This window comes from Notechis scutatus, chromosome 3 (assembly GCF_049901735.1).
Source record: "Notechis scutatus isolate UNSWTSFEM ecotype Mainland chromosome 3, rNotScu1.2, whole genome shotgun sequence".
Lineage (NCBI taxonomy): Eukaryota > Metazoa > Chordata > Lepidosauria > Squamata > Elapidae > Notechis > Notechis scutatus.
The window spans coordinates 48,412,813-48,427,592 of record NC_142011.1 but is presented as its reverse complement, the minus strand read 5'-3'; the positions used below and the strand labels follow the sequence as shown (position 1 = coordinate 48,427,592).

Genomic DNA, 14,780 nt, shown 5'->3' with positions numbered 1-14,780 from the left:
TAAAGGGAGGCAAATCTTTTATTGAAAGTATTACTTTTTTTTGAGATAGCACATTTAATGAACCGTATGAACATTTTTAATACAGTATAATCAAGATCAAGTATTTATTTATATAATGAAAGCCTAGGCATAATGTCAAAAGAACACATACTGCCTGCAGAAATAGTAAAAAAAATGGAAATACACAATACATAATAGGAAATGAAATAATACAAAACTAATAACTAGTTATTTGTAATGCTACTTTAAGCATGTATAGTACTTAGAAGTAAGAATTTATTTTTAATCCCTAAGAGAAAGCCAAAATTTGACTTAACCTGTAAGATTCTATTGATATTTAAAATTGGGGCTTTTTTTTTTTTTTGCAAATACATGTTCTTATTTATTTAGTTCATTTTTAATAGCAGCAAGTAGTGGATAATTGCCATTCTTGCAGAAGGTACCTGAAAAATCATCTTGATCAAGTGACCAAACCATAACACCTCCCAAATTGTTGTTTTTTGCATACTGAACCTAAAGGAGGGAGAGGGAAAGGAATGAAATAAAATCCCAAACACAATATCCACTCTGTAACAAATATGAACTTACATGAACTTTTTATCTCATAAACCACACACAGAAGTGTATCAATCTTCACTTTGTCTCAAATCTTCAAAAGGGCTTATTGTTTCCCAAATTTGAATTTGTTTGTATATCAGTCACTAGAAGATCAGGAAATAGCATTCAAGCAGATAACATTATTAGGCTCATGATATTATGGGCCATTCTAGGAGCGCCTAGAATGGTCCATGCTTTTGCATTCTATGCCAGTTGTAGTTTCCAAATATTCTTTGAGGTAGTTGCTCTATGTAGAGCACATTGCAGTGGATGACCAGAGCATGAGTGAATGAGTACAGGGTCTCCCAATCCAGGAAAGTGTGCCTAAAATTGCCCTATTGCATAGAAGTGAGATTTTTCTACAACATTTTTGCCTTCTTTTTTGAGCAAATGAAGTAGTTCTTTTCAACCCTTTTGCACACTATTTGTATCACCACCATTAGTACTTAAGTAATAAATAATCATCGTACAATACTTGCCTTAATTTGAACACTTGTTTCATCTTCATAGCCCACCCATTGGTTCCCTTTATAGGAATAGGGGACATCTTGCTCTTCAATCTTTTCTTTTGTGGCACCATGATTAAAACTACAAACCTGTCAGTAATAAATTAGAAAGGATAAATATTGTGATGTCAGTAAATTGTCTGGCTCTCTTTTGAAGTTAGGAATGACTGTTATCTACATCTGGATCATCTTTTTTTCTACCTGTGTTTGTCATTTTAGCAAATGCTTTGGATTGCTGATGGAGATAAAATGGATTGATATCTCTAGATCTGGAAAATTGGTATATTATATGTGAGATATGTGAGATATGCTCCCTTATATTCAGCTTGTACTATAATGGGTGAGTTTCACCACTGATGCTGTTGTCATATACTCAGGTGATCTTAAATAATTAGACACTGTTTACCAGTTTCAGACGATATGTCATCATCATCTGTAGGTTTTTTCTGTTGCTATTGATAAGAAAGACTGGTCAGCATTACCATTCACAGATTATTCCAACTGGATCGCTGTAATTTTTTTAAATGTCTGAGATAGTATTTAAAAGTGGTTTGGAAGCTTCAATAAGTACAGAAGTCTATATTATTTCTGATTGATCTATGTAGTTGTTATCATTATATACCTTGGAAATAGTTAATTTGGCTGCCAAGCTATTACCAATCTCTGTTTAGTTATTTGCACTTTCTTCTAATTCTTCTAATTCTAGGGCCTAAATAGCTGAAAAAGTCTGATTCCATATCGATCAACATCCATATTAAAATAATCAGTGGAGGACCATTTTACGTTCCATCTATAGGAGATGTATGTACAGAGATGCATGTACAGAAGAAATGGTCTTCTCTGAGGAAGCAACCTTGTTTTAATTATTCAGGTTTTATTGATACTATTTTGAGAATGTCTAATCATTCTCTAATTGTCAATGAATCCAATAATGTTAGCAACTTAAGGCAATGGAACATGATTCTGAGAACTAGCACATCCTAAAACAGTCCACAATTGGAAGGAAATGAGTGTCCTAGTACACGAACAACCATGTGCAAAACGACTCTTAAAATGTACATGCTAATCCAACCTTTCCTGTGTTTTTTTAAGAGCTGTCTTTTTAGCAGCTGATTGGCTCAAAGTGTTTTTTTGGAATTCCAGTTGGCTGTTTCTTGTTGCATCATAAAACACAATATTTGTGCTTCCTAAACATCGTATAGCCTGAGACCTGGTTTTTCCTTCTTTTGGTTTAACTAGATGAAGATTTCCTCTTCATGTACAGTCTTAATGCAAAAGATTAAAAGAATTATCAAGCATCCTCTTTTGATATCTGTCCCTTTTAATGTTCCCTTCTTTGCTTCCTTTAATTTGGAAGCAGTTCTCAAATTGTTTCTCCATAACAGTTTCTTTTCTCAGTGGAATTCAGTGTTGTAATCAAAATGGAAAATTACACAAATATAAAATGTGCCTTGCTGTCTAAGTTTATCCTCAGCATGGAGGGACTATAAAAAACAGGACAAGCATAGTGATAGGATTAAATACAGTACTGTGCACTATAATCCTGTGGGATTCCTATTGATCCTTCACATTGTTGGAAGAAATGTCCATCTGGGTTCAGTTCCAGGTGGACTCCAGCTAACCTTATAGGCTGTCTATGTCCCAAGCTTGGTTGAATCTTTCTGGGTTGTGTTCTGAAAGGGTGTATTATGTTTTTATCCTGATTTAGATCTTGAGTGAGGGCTAATCCTATCACCCTGGAGCTGAAGGCCATTTGTCTTATAGATAAGATGGCCCAGTCAAAGGTGGGGGCTGCTGTCCAAGAGCATGTTTCTCCTTTTCTCATCCAGGGATATATAATATTCTGCCTTTTTAATATTTCCTAAAATATTTCATTCTTCTAGGACGGGTGTGGGTGCTAACTTTCTTCAACATGAATATATTAGAAATAGTGTATGTATGTACTCTGTGTGTGTACATATATAGGATATTGACGGAAAGATAAAACTATAAAAGAATGAAATCTGCTCTCCCAATTGGCAATCTTGCCTCTGTTTCAAGTCACTTGATTTCCCTCCCAGGTTACAGATGACAAAGCCTAACAGATTTTACATATCTTGAAGCAATTCTTAAATGGCTTTAAAATAAGGGCAATTATTAAAGTTAAAATACTAGGTCAATCATTAGTTATGCTAAGAACAACCTAAACTTGCCTCATTCATAGATTGGGAAGGAGATGAAGGGGATACAGCAGAAAAAGTATGTTGCCATGATACCATGCTTAGGTGCAAGTAGGAAAACCTCTAAAATGATTTTTACCTCATAATATGCCAGGGCTCCTGCTATTTTTGTGAATGTGCCAGCTAGCCCAGGGCCAGAGGCGGGAGCTCCAACCCCAGTCTGTGCAGAAGAAAGAGTGAAAGTTCGTCCATAGGTAGGAATTCCCATAATGATTTTCCCATCAGGGGCACCTTTGGTCTTCAAATATCTCACAGCGTAGTCCTGAAAAAGAAGATGTAAGTATTCACGATGATCAGGGGTCATCAATTAGGGTCAAAGTCAAATATAGTATTTCAAACCTACTTGAAAAAGTTCACAATTAGATAACTTACAACGTTATAAGAGGATGCAGCTCCTTTGTCAACTCTGCTCTTCCTAAGGGGACTTCCGTGGCCAGTATAAGGGTGACTATGATCTGGCCAGTAACCATGAAAATCAAAGGTCATGAAATTAAGCAAATCTGCAAATCTATAGGGAAAATGAATAATAATTTAATAAACTTTTTTAAAAATAAATTTTATTAAGTTTCCAAATTTTAAAAACATAAAATAAAACTGTATACATTGTTATCAACATCAAGACATCTTTTGCATCTCCTCACATTTGTCAGTATATGTATTTACTTATTCCTTTACCATTACATCTTACTCTTACTATGAATCAATATCTTTTATCTTTACATCTCAATTTTCTCCATGGTATATTTACATATTTACATATTCCCTCAGTCTTTTCCTAATTGCCATTTTATTATCTTTTTATTTCTAAACCACTCATACCAGGCATCCCAGGCCCTATAATAAATTGAATCTTCTCTGTCTTTTATTTTCATCGTTAGCCTGTCCATCTCTATACAATCTATTTTTTTTTTATAACCATGCCTTCCAGTGGAACCCTTTTTTCCTTCCATAATTGTGCGTACGAAATCGTTGAAGCTGTTAATATATGTAACATAATATATCTATCTTTTTTATTGCATTTAAAACTTTTTATTGCATTTAAAACATTTAAAATAAAAACGTTCCGGATTAAATTCAGTTTTCTGATTCGTGATTTCTTCTATCCATTGTCTAATTGTATTCCAATATTTTTTCACTTCCTGGCATGTCCACCAGGTATGAAAATAAGTGCCTTTTTCTTTTCCATATTTCCAACAATTTGAGTCTGAGTTAAACTTTTTTGCCAATCTAGCGGGAGGAAGGTGCCATCTGTAGAATGTTTTGTATTGATTTTCCTTGTATGCTCTGGATGTAATTAGTTTGTAATTTGATCCCAACATTCTCTCCCAATTTTCCAGATCTATATTTTTCGCCCTTGCCACCATCGTCTCTTTGACCACCTCCTCTTCCATTTTAAAATCTAGTAGAAAGTTATATATTCTTGCTAATTATTTTCTTTTCCATTTCTTGTAGAATTTTATCTAATTGATGCTTTTCCATGCAGAAACCAAATTGTTCTTCGTCCTTATGATATCTTGCCTGAATTTGCATGTATGGCCACCAATCTATCTTTATATTTTGTTGCTGTAATTCTTGTCTTGTTTTTAATCTTCCATGTGTGTCTAATAGGTCTTTGTAATTCCTCTTTTTCCCCAGATCCATTGCATTTGGGTAGCTTTGTGCTTCCATAGTTGACAGCCAGTTCGGTATTTTAGTATAATGATTCTTTTTAATCTTGTTCCATATCTGAATTAATGAATCTCTAATCATGTGTCTCTGAAAATATGCATGCTGTTTACATTTCCCATCCCATAGGAAACTATGCCACCCTCTCTGCAAGTCGTGACCCTCTATCGACAATACTCTTCTATTTTCCAGGTTGATCCAATCTTTAATCCATACCATAGCCGCAGCCTGATGATACATTTCCCAGTCAGGGAGTCCAGAGTCACCCCTTTCTCTTTTATCCTGTAACAATTTCATTTTTATCTTAGCTTTTTTCCCCATCCCAAACAAATTTACTTATTATTCAATCTAATTCTCTAAAAAAGGTTTTATCCAATCTTATTGGTACAGTTTGAAAAAGATATAGCATTTTTGGTAGGGTAGACATTTTAATTGCGCAATTTTCCCCAGTAGTGATAGCTATAATTTCCAATTCTTTTTTGATTTGTATTATTAATTTGTCATAGTTATCTTTTTAGATTGAAGAGCATCTTGCTGTTAACCAAATGCCTAAATATTTTACCTTTTTCACACTTTGCATTCCCAATTTTCCTTCTAATTCTTTTTTTTGCTTATCTTTTAAATTTTTAGTCAATAATTTTGTTTTGTTTTTATATATCTTAAGGCCTGCGACCTTGCCAAATTCCTCTATTTCCTTTATTAATTTTACTTCCGTATCCTCTGGATCTACCCAAAAAAATACTACATCATTGGCAAATGCCTGTACCTTATAATGCTCCTTTTTAATTAAAGCCCCTTTGATTTCTACATTTTTCCTAATGTCTTCCAATAAGTTTTCTAAGATAAGAATAAAGAGAAGGGGAGACAGTGGGCCTCCCTGCCTTACTCCCTTGTTAATATTGAATGTTTCTGTTCTGTCACCATTCATTATTACACTGGCCATCTGTGTCGTATACATTGTCAAAATCAATTTAATAAATTTATTGCCAAATTGCATACTTTTTAATTGTTGTATTATGAACTGCCAATTAACATTGTCAAATGCCTTTTGCACATTGAGGAGGACCATTGCCAATTGTTTTCCTGGGTTTGCTTCATAATATTCTATTATATTCAATACCATTCTGGTATTATTTTTAATTTGTCTATTCGGTAAGAATCCGTTTTGGTCTCTATGAATGATCTGATTAAGGGTTTTTTTCAATCTTTCTGCCATTATGGACATAAATATTTTATAATCAACATTTAAAAGGGATATGGGCCTATAATTTTGAATTAAAATTCAATTCAATAATTTAATAAACTTTAAGTATCTGTAAAGGTTGTGAAAAAAGCCATTACCTCACATTGAATTTTAATAGGAATTCTGAGTGTAACACACTTAATTAACTTTTATGAATACAGTTAAGATGAAATCATACATTTCTAAAATGTGAATTTTAATTAAAACCTTAACACCGTTCTGCTTTAAAGAACTTTAAAGAAAGTTATGCAAGTAATGTAAATAAACTGTTTATTCTCCTTGCACATGTCTTGAAATGGTTTGATCCACTCAAGGTAGACCTCAACTTACAGCAGTTCATTTAGTGATCATTCAAAGTTACGACAGTACTGAAAAAAGTGGCTTATGACCATTTTTCACACAACCATTTGTAGGATCCCCATAGTTACAGCATCAAAATTTGGATGCTTGGCAACCAACTCATATTTATGACAGTTGCAGTGTGCTGGCCACCTTCTTACAAGCAAGTCAATGGACAAACCAGATTCACTTAACAACTGTGTTACTAATTTAATAACTGCAGTGATTCACTTAACAACTGTGGCAAGAAAGATTGTAAAATGGGGCAAAATTCATTTAACAAATGTTTCACTTAGCAACAGAAATTTTGGGCTCAATTGTGGTCATAACTTGAGGACTACCTGTATTTAATTTGCTTTTTTTTTCATTTATTTAAAAATGTTCTGTTTTCAGCGATAAATCAAATTTATCAGAAACTTTTAAACTAGACAAGTATGAAAAAATAATAAATTAGAAATGTTCATTTGGGATAGCTCATCAATATATGTTCATATCTGTATGTATTTTATGAGTCATGATAATAAGAATACTTGCCTAGCAATATTTGGGATATCAAAGCCATTATCAATAGCTTCTTTTCCAGCTGGTACTGCCACACTCAATATGAGATTTTGCCTCTTTGGATTCCTCCGGGCCTCATAGCGGAATGCTACATTCAGGTCCTAAATGACATCAATTGAAATCATTATTGTGATTTAATAAATGGTAAAAAGATTTAACTTGCAAGTTCTTAAATTATATACAGTAGAAAAGCAGCAAGAATTTTCTTTTATTGCAAGTATTTTCAGCTTTTTTAATTTACTACAATAGGCTGTGTTGTCTGCAGAGCAACTCCACAGCAACTCCACAGCAAAAGAACTGGCTTAAAAATTGTTTGCTCCTTCCCCCTCCTACACACACACACACACACACACACACACACACACACACACCTTCTAAAAGTCTACAGAACATAAATTCTTTGGAAGCCAGAGAATGATCACTTGAGCTGTAAAGTACTACAGGTGAAGATTGGGAGAAGTATAATTGAAGTAAAATGTGAGGGAATTGATTTATTGTAAAGAAAAGGAGTAGCACTTCAAAAAGTTTGTGAATTTGAATGATTCAGGAAATGGTGAGCTTCTGAAGAAAATCTTTATCATTTGATTGAGGAAAAAAATCAAAATCAGAAAGTAGAGAGACAAACATGGGAGGAAACTGTCCTCATAAGGATAATCAGTATATTTGAATAACTGAGGCAGTGTTCTGGTGGAATGGAATGATTGTACAAATCTCTAATATGCATAGAGGAAGGAAAGTCATATCCTTTTACAATTTACAAAAAGACGATTTAATATACATGTACCTGAACCAGCTTAACCAAATTCCTTTTATCATTCTGGCTTGGCCTATGCCAAGCAATATCAAGACCATCAAAATTATTGCTCCGAAGAAAGCTGATCACAGATGCTACAAATTCTGAGCGTGTGGCTGGAGAGGTATTTATATTCTGAAAGCTGTTATAAATGGGAGAGAGAGAGAATCAGATTTTAAAAAGAACATTTTTTAAAAGGAATATAATTGAGACATTTTAAGAGATGTGCAACATGCTTTCTAATATTGCAAGCTGCCCAGGGTCATTTGCTGAGATGGACAGCTATATAAATGAAATAAATAAGCAGTAACAGAAACAACTACACTCAAAACAAATTGTACTTGCAAGCTGGCTTTTTACTGACTAATAAAATCACTATCTTTTCAAAACTAAAATTTAAGTTGTCAGTTCTCTTCCACTATTACATCCCCAAACCCCTCAAAGCTTCCATAATATGATTGGTATTAGTGGAAAGAGAATTTAAAAGCTGGACATCATCATCATTAAAAAGTGTCAAAGGACTTGAATTCTAAAGATTCAGAATTCAATTTGATACACACTTTGTCTATTAAATTCTGCAGAGATACAAAGGTCTATAACCCTTCCTCTCCCTTTTCAGTTTCTGTCTAGCTTTTTAAAGCTGTAGAAAAGTGGTGACCTGCTACACAGCACAAAATGGTTTCAGTTCAAAGTTACTCTTTGCCAACCTCTCTCAAAGGTGCTTTTTCAAAAGGCAATTGGACTTTCTTCATTTTTTTCTTGAAGACATTTCACTTCTCATTCAAGAAGCTTCACCAGTTCTGACTGGATGGGGGGCATCTTTAAGGAAAAACAAAGAAAGCCCAGATGCCTTTTGAAAAGTGCTTTTGAGACAATCATGACCTGGATGACTGAGAATCTAAATAGATATACCCTTTGCAAATGATTCAGTATAAGTAAAACTCAATTTATGTCAGGCTGTGTGTGTGTGTGTATACAAACAAATGTGTATGCGTGTGTGTATGTATGTATGTATGCATGCATATATGCATGTATGTATCACAGTTGCAGTTCCAGCACATTTAGACATCACCTTGGGAAAGTATTCTCTATATGTGAACAAGTGGAGACTAGGGAGATGAGGAAGACAGATATAGGTTATGATTTTTCAAATGCAGCCTTTAGCAGGAAAAAATAGTTAATTTTAAGGGATCAGCTCACTATGAGGAGAAGCTAAATAATGACCAAACTACCCTGTTTCTCCAACAGTATGGCCTCCCCCAATAGGAAGTCCCAGCATGTTTTATAGGCATGAAATGAAATTAAGCCCCTCCCCCCAAATTAAGGCCTATATTAAAACATGCGAAATGGGGGGGAATGGTGGGGGGGTTTGCTGTTAGGAAGTACTTTTGTTGCACACCCGGATATGGTGCTGCCTGCGTTGACCCCGATACGAAGTGCCCCACCAACACCGAGGTCAACATCTAAGCTGTCGCCGCTCGCCCGCCTGAAGATGCAAGGGGGGGAATTAAGTCATGATGACCTAGCCATTTTTTCGGAGCTCAAAAAAAAAAAAGACCCGGCCTTATTATATGAGAAACACGGTATATATTTATGTATTTATTTATTTCATTAAATTTCAATGCGGCCTGTCTTCCTTACAAGGTGACTCTGTTATAAGACCCCTGATCAGCGTTGGAACTGGTACCTCTTTCCCATTGTGCTGCAGTTATCATGGAAATCTCATTTAAAATAACTCAGTCAACAATTCAGTTACCTCTGGTTTGGAGGTCAAACAAACAAATAAACTGACAGTTCTATACTTACGGTCTAGAGCCTAAATTAGCTCCACCAACAGACAGAAGAATCTTCAGGTTGGGATTCCTGAAAAAGTAAATGTAAACGCTCAGTTATACTCAATATAATTGTCCATATTTTCATTTCTGATCCTCTTTCTAACTATTAAGTTCAAAGTAAAAAATATTTGTATGCCTATAGTGCCAATGAGCCTATAGTGTCTGCTAGATAGCCTAGTAGTCATTGCATCTGCAACACAAAAAGCACTGATTCTTTCATCATCTTTTCTTACAGATGCTCCTATGCTCAACAAAGACCCCTTCAGCAGAAAAGAGAGCAGTAATTGTAATCTATTGCTTTACTTGGCACTGCACATTTGTGTTAAAAAAAAAAGAAGACAAAAGAAAGGTGCATATATTATAATATCCCTGTAGGCATGAAGAGATCTAAAAAGAAAGAAACAAACCTGGTTGCCTGCTAGCGAATGTTCACCATGATAATCATTTTATGCAATCACCCATAATATACTTCCAAAATTCTAGATTCTGGCTTACAATGCCTACCTTTGATCTAAAATTATCTAACTGCTAGAAGCAACTGAGGAATTTTATGAATAGTGTAGGTAAATAAATGCCCATTCTGTCACACACTTGAGTGCAACTTATGTACCTTTAACATTATTCAAAGAAGTGAAACTGACATTGGTCAAGACATTCAGACACTCCTTAAAAATATAATTACTGCACCCCATTTTATATTTCTTATTATATTCCATTAAATTTTACTATTATTAATAAAATACTAAGTTGAAAAATAATAGGAGGGAAGAATTAAGTAGAACTTGTCTCTATATCCTTCCATTTTTCTTGATTCAGCTTGATTCACAATTACTTCATTAGCCACTTTATTTTTTTTAACTTCTATAAGATAAAGTCCAAGTCCTATTCATTGAGAACTTTCTTTCTTTCTAGAAAAACCCTCCTAATCAATGTTACTGTTTCTATTATCCTGTGAAAACTTAAGATGACTTTTGATGCAGAAGTTGCCAAGTGATTTGAAAAGTAAGAGGAGACGCATAAAATGGAGCATTGTATTACAAGTATTGAACGTTTATTGCAACATTACAATAATATTTGTAGTTTGTGCTGTGGATATCATAGATATATCTATGAAAAAATGCCATTCACTGTCTAGTAAACCACCCAGTGAATAGATTACTGGATGAAACTTTTAAATTTCCTCTTCCATTTTTAAATTAAATCCCAAGGGTAGATTTCCTGATGGAACTCAAGTCATTGTGCCTTTGTAGATTGAAAAGTGTGATAGTCAAGACAACTTTTAAGTGATGGAAATATGTGTAACAAGAGGAAAAGAAAAAAGAACCACTGCTTGGCAGAGTCAAACAGTTGAACCAATTCATGGAAGAAGTCAATCTTTTTCCTTTACCATAATTCTTATAACACTTGTTTCTTTTCAAACAGTTATGGCATCAGGAAGAAGCTTTTTCTTCCTGGTATAAATATCAGTGTGAAGAATGGATACATGAAGATCAAGGTGGAGGATTGTCTTCTTTCGTGAATACTCTTGCCCTGATATTAATTATTATTATTATATATTATTATTCTCCCAGCAGCAGTTATTCTATTAGAAATGTTGATGTGAGATTAAACCACGGATATCAAGTCTCTCAGTTTAAGTTTAAGAAGAGTCTTATGTCAACAAGTATCCTATGAATTGAGCATCCCTTCAGTGTTAGTAGCTGATGTGACTAATGGTGTTTTGGAGTGCATTGGTTATTATATGATCTCCCATCTGTACATACCTAGTTTTAAGTCCCCTGAGGTTGTTATAGGTAGTAGCATCATTCCATTCGTAGGTGGTGATTTGATTGCCTGATATATTAGCAAAAGCATAAATGAGGTGTGTACAAAGATCTGGTTCAATGTCATCAGTGACAAAGCCCGCTGGGGCTTCCCTGTACTGGGACCAGCTGGTGAAGTAACAAACCAAGTTAAAGGCAGAAACTGTTAAAAAAAGAAAGAAAACAAAATAAGTTGCGTTAAACAAAAGGCATGAGATATTCAGTCTAAAGAATGCAGACATTGTCAGGTCTACTTATACTATCCTGCTTCTTCCAAGTTTGCACTCTTGCCCTGAGTTGAATGTGCTAGAACTATCATTTGCATGCACTCACTTAAGATAATTCCAAGAACATCACACGTGTATGGTAAAATATATTTTCTGTTAATCTTGTGATGTTATGAATTGTAAACAGGAATGAACAGTCATACAGGTAAGATAAGGGTAAAGGTCATTTTCCAGTTGTTTTCAACTCTAGGGGGTGGTGCTCATCTCCGTTTCTTAGCGGAGGGAACCAGCATTATCAAAGACATTTCCGTGGTCATTTGGTCAACATGACTATAAACCCCGGTGCATGGAACGCTGTTACCTTTCCACTAAAATGGTACCTATTTATCTACTCGCATTTGCATGATTTTGAATTGTTGGGTGGGCAGGTCCTACAGATAGTACTCACTTAACAATGGCAATTATGCTTGGAATTTCCATTGCTAAGCAAGTCAGTCTAAAGCACATCACACAACCATACCATTTTGCAACAGAAATGCCATGATTTCTGGTTGCCATTTTTAAGCAAGGATGCCATGTGGTTACCATTCACCCCTCTGAAGACAAGGTTCTTCCATTTTTAGTTCTGGATGGGTTGGCACTACTCCAAACAGACCCAATACACAATCTGGGGGAACTTCTAGACTCACAATACCTGCTCCAAGAGCAGATGGCAGCCATTGCTAAGACAGCCTTTGCATGCTTTGGACTGCTGTATCAGTTGCATTCCTGGAGCAGGAAATCCTGCTCACTGTCACCCATTTAACTCTCATTTAATTACTGCAGTGTGCTTTCTATGAGCATTCAGAAATTTCAATTGGTGCCCAATGTGACTGCGTGGGTAGTAAATTGTGCCAGATGTACAGCATATTTAACACCAGTTTGAACATCGGGTTCAATTCAAGGTGCTGCTTTTAAAACTCTACATGGCTTGGATCTGGGTTACTTGAAGGACAGCCTTTTTCCAGGAGTCTTTACCTGCCCTGTTTGATCTAGCAGAGTGGATATGTTGCAGATCCTGGCTGGCGGGGATTAGAATACAGCCTTTTTGGATGTAGCCCTTGCTCTGAAATATATTCTCCTCTCGGAGATTAGAATAGTCCTAATCATACTGGCCTTTCGTAAGGCTTTAAAAATGTGGCTGTGCATCCAAGCCTGAAGTTCTGATTGTGGTAAGGAGCCCTTGTCTTGGCTTTACTGTTAATTAGTTAATTATTTTGGCTGTTATACGTATTTATTTTAATTGTTTTAGAATTCTAACCCAGAGTCATTGGTTGAGATGGGCAAAGACAGAAACTGAATAAACAATCAAACAAACAAATAAGCAAACAAGCAAATAAATATGCAATCTCCTGACAGTTTCCTTAATCATTCTTACTTTTAGGAAGTGGCAAAGGTTGCAAATGGCAATTACAGAATGCTGTAATGTCATAATTGTGAGCTGAACATAAGTATGATGACTAGTCATAAGTATCACTCATTCAGTGATCATTAAGCAATCACTTTCGTGCTACCTATATTCCTGGGTACTGATTGAACAGGCCTATGTCAGGCGGTGCAATATGTCTCAATGAGACACAATGTGCAGCAAAAGTGATGCTATTCAATTTGGGGGGGAGCAGAAATGACATAATTTGCTTTGTTGAGTTATTTCACATTGTTTCAGTTGCCTCTTTTGGCAGACCCCGAAGATACAACATTGGTTCTTCATAAGTCATCTGCTGAGCTTATGCTTGCTGTCATCTGCAAGTGGAGTGATATGTAATGAAGTGAAGTATTGCTTCATTTTCCTCTTTAGAATCAGGGGTCTTATTTCACAGCTTTTTAAGAAGTAGCTCACATGAAACATTGTTCAGGCAAAAACCCTCTTCAACTGGTTCTCAAATTATTTGTTCGGCTGTGCTGTTTAGCAGCCAAAGTTCCATTAAGATATTCCAGTTTTGCTTTTTCTTTCTTCATTATGTTTGAATGGGGAAAGTAATATTTTCTCATTCAAATAAAGCTTAAGACATTTTTAATTTGGAATGATTTCACATGCCTCCCCCTGCCTCCACCCACACAGGAAATAGTGACATACCATTTTGAAGAAATATCAGCGTAGCAGTGCCTAATACAAAACAAACAAAGCCAAGAGAAGAAAATTAAATTCTAGCAAAGCTAAAACAATGATCATAATTCTTAGTTCATACCCTTCTGTGGCCAAAGGGAAGTTCTTCAATTAATACAAGTATTTGAAATCAATAAGATATATCAGGCTCCCTAAGCTGGACAGCCTCATGGGATTTTTCCACCCAGGCAACAAATTTTCTTTCAGCAACTTTAAGGTATATCATCATCAATGTTCAAAAGATTATTTCATCTAATCTGTGTCTTGTTCACATCACGAGCACAAAACTGTAGTGTCATCTGAACTGCCAGTACAAATCATGGAAATTCTGCATATGAGATCATAACTTAACATTAAAGGACAAGAGCAGAGACTTACCAATCCATATTGACAGTTGAGCCATCCTGGTTCCCAGTGTGCAACTGCACCACGGTAGAAATGTTGCTTCTTTACAAAATGATACCTATATTGTGGCCCTCCTCTTATTTATAGTCACTTAAGAGGCTTGTAGTCTCTTTTAGGAGGAATTGTTTTTCTGTTCCTGGAATGATTGTTGTGCAATTGCTGTTATGTTGCAAGCACTGGGACGATATCAGGATTCCTTTATTTTTACTTTACGTCTGTCTAAATGGAAAAGCACAGCAGAACAAGTTTTTAGGCTTCATATCTCTTCCAGCTCTAAATCCATGAAAATCTCATCTGTGATCCCTTTTTATTTAATGATTTTAAAAAAAATATTTTTCATCCTGTAAGTAAAACTCATAAAAATAGCAGACACAATTAAGCTCAACTGAAAAGGCTTGGCTGAAAAGCCTGGCTCCCTCCTGCGGAGTGCATTCCGTCCTGT

The 14,780-nt window shown here is 35.3% G+C and overlaps 1 protein-coding gene across 1 annotated transcript; it reads right to left on the bottom strand.

Annotated features, from left to right (window-relative positions):
* Window positions 1-14,780, bottom strand: LOC113418142 (chitinase-3-like protein 1). The gene is made up of 10 exons (XM_026676875.2): window positions 14,312-14,780; window positions 13,904-13,933; window positions 11,522-11,723; window positions 9,730-9,786; window positions 7,915-8,065; window positions 7,104-7,231; window positions 3,695-3,830; window positions 3,402-3,584; window positions 1,077-1,193; window positions 1-513 (listed from the first exon to the last, which is right to left on the bottom strand). The coding sequence occupies exons 1-10, from the start codon at window positions 14,334-14,336 to the stop codon at window positions 379-381; spliced, it is 1,164 nt and encodes a 387-aa protein (XP_026532660.1). The 5' UTR covers window positions 14,337-14,780; the 3' UTR covers window positions 1-378.

Coding starts and splice junctions, on each gene's coding strand:
- LOC113418142 (XM_026676875.2), bottom strand. CDS start 14,336: ATGGCTCAACTGTCAATATGGATTG. Junction 13,934..14,311: donor TCAACTGTCAATATGGATTG/GTAAGTCTCTGC, acceptor GTTTTGTATTAG/GCACTGCTACGCTGATATTT. Junction 3,831..7,103: donor GATATCCCAAATATTGCTAG/GCAAGTATTCTT, acceptor TTTTCCCTATAG/ATTTGCAGATTTGCTTAATT.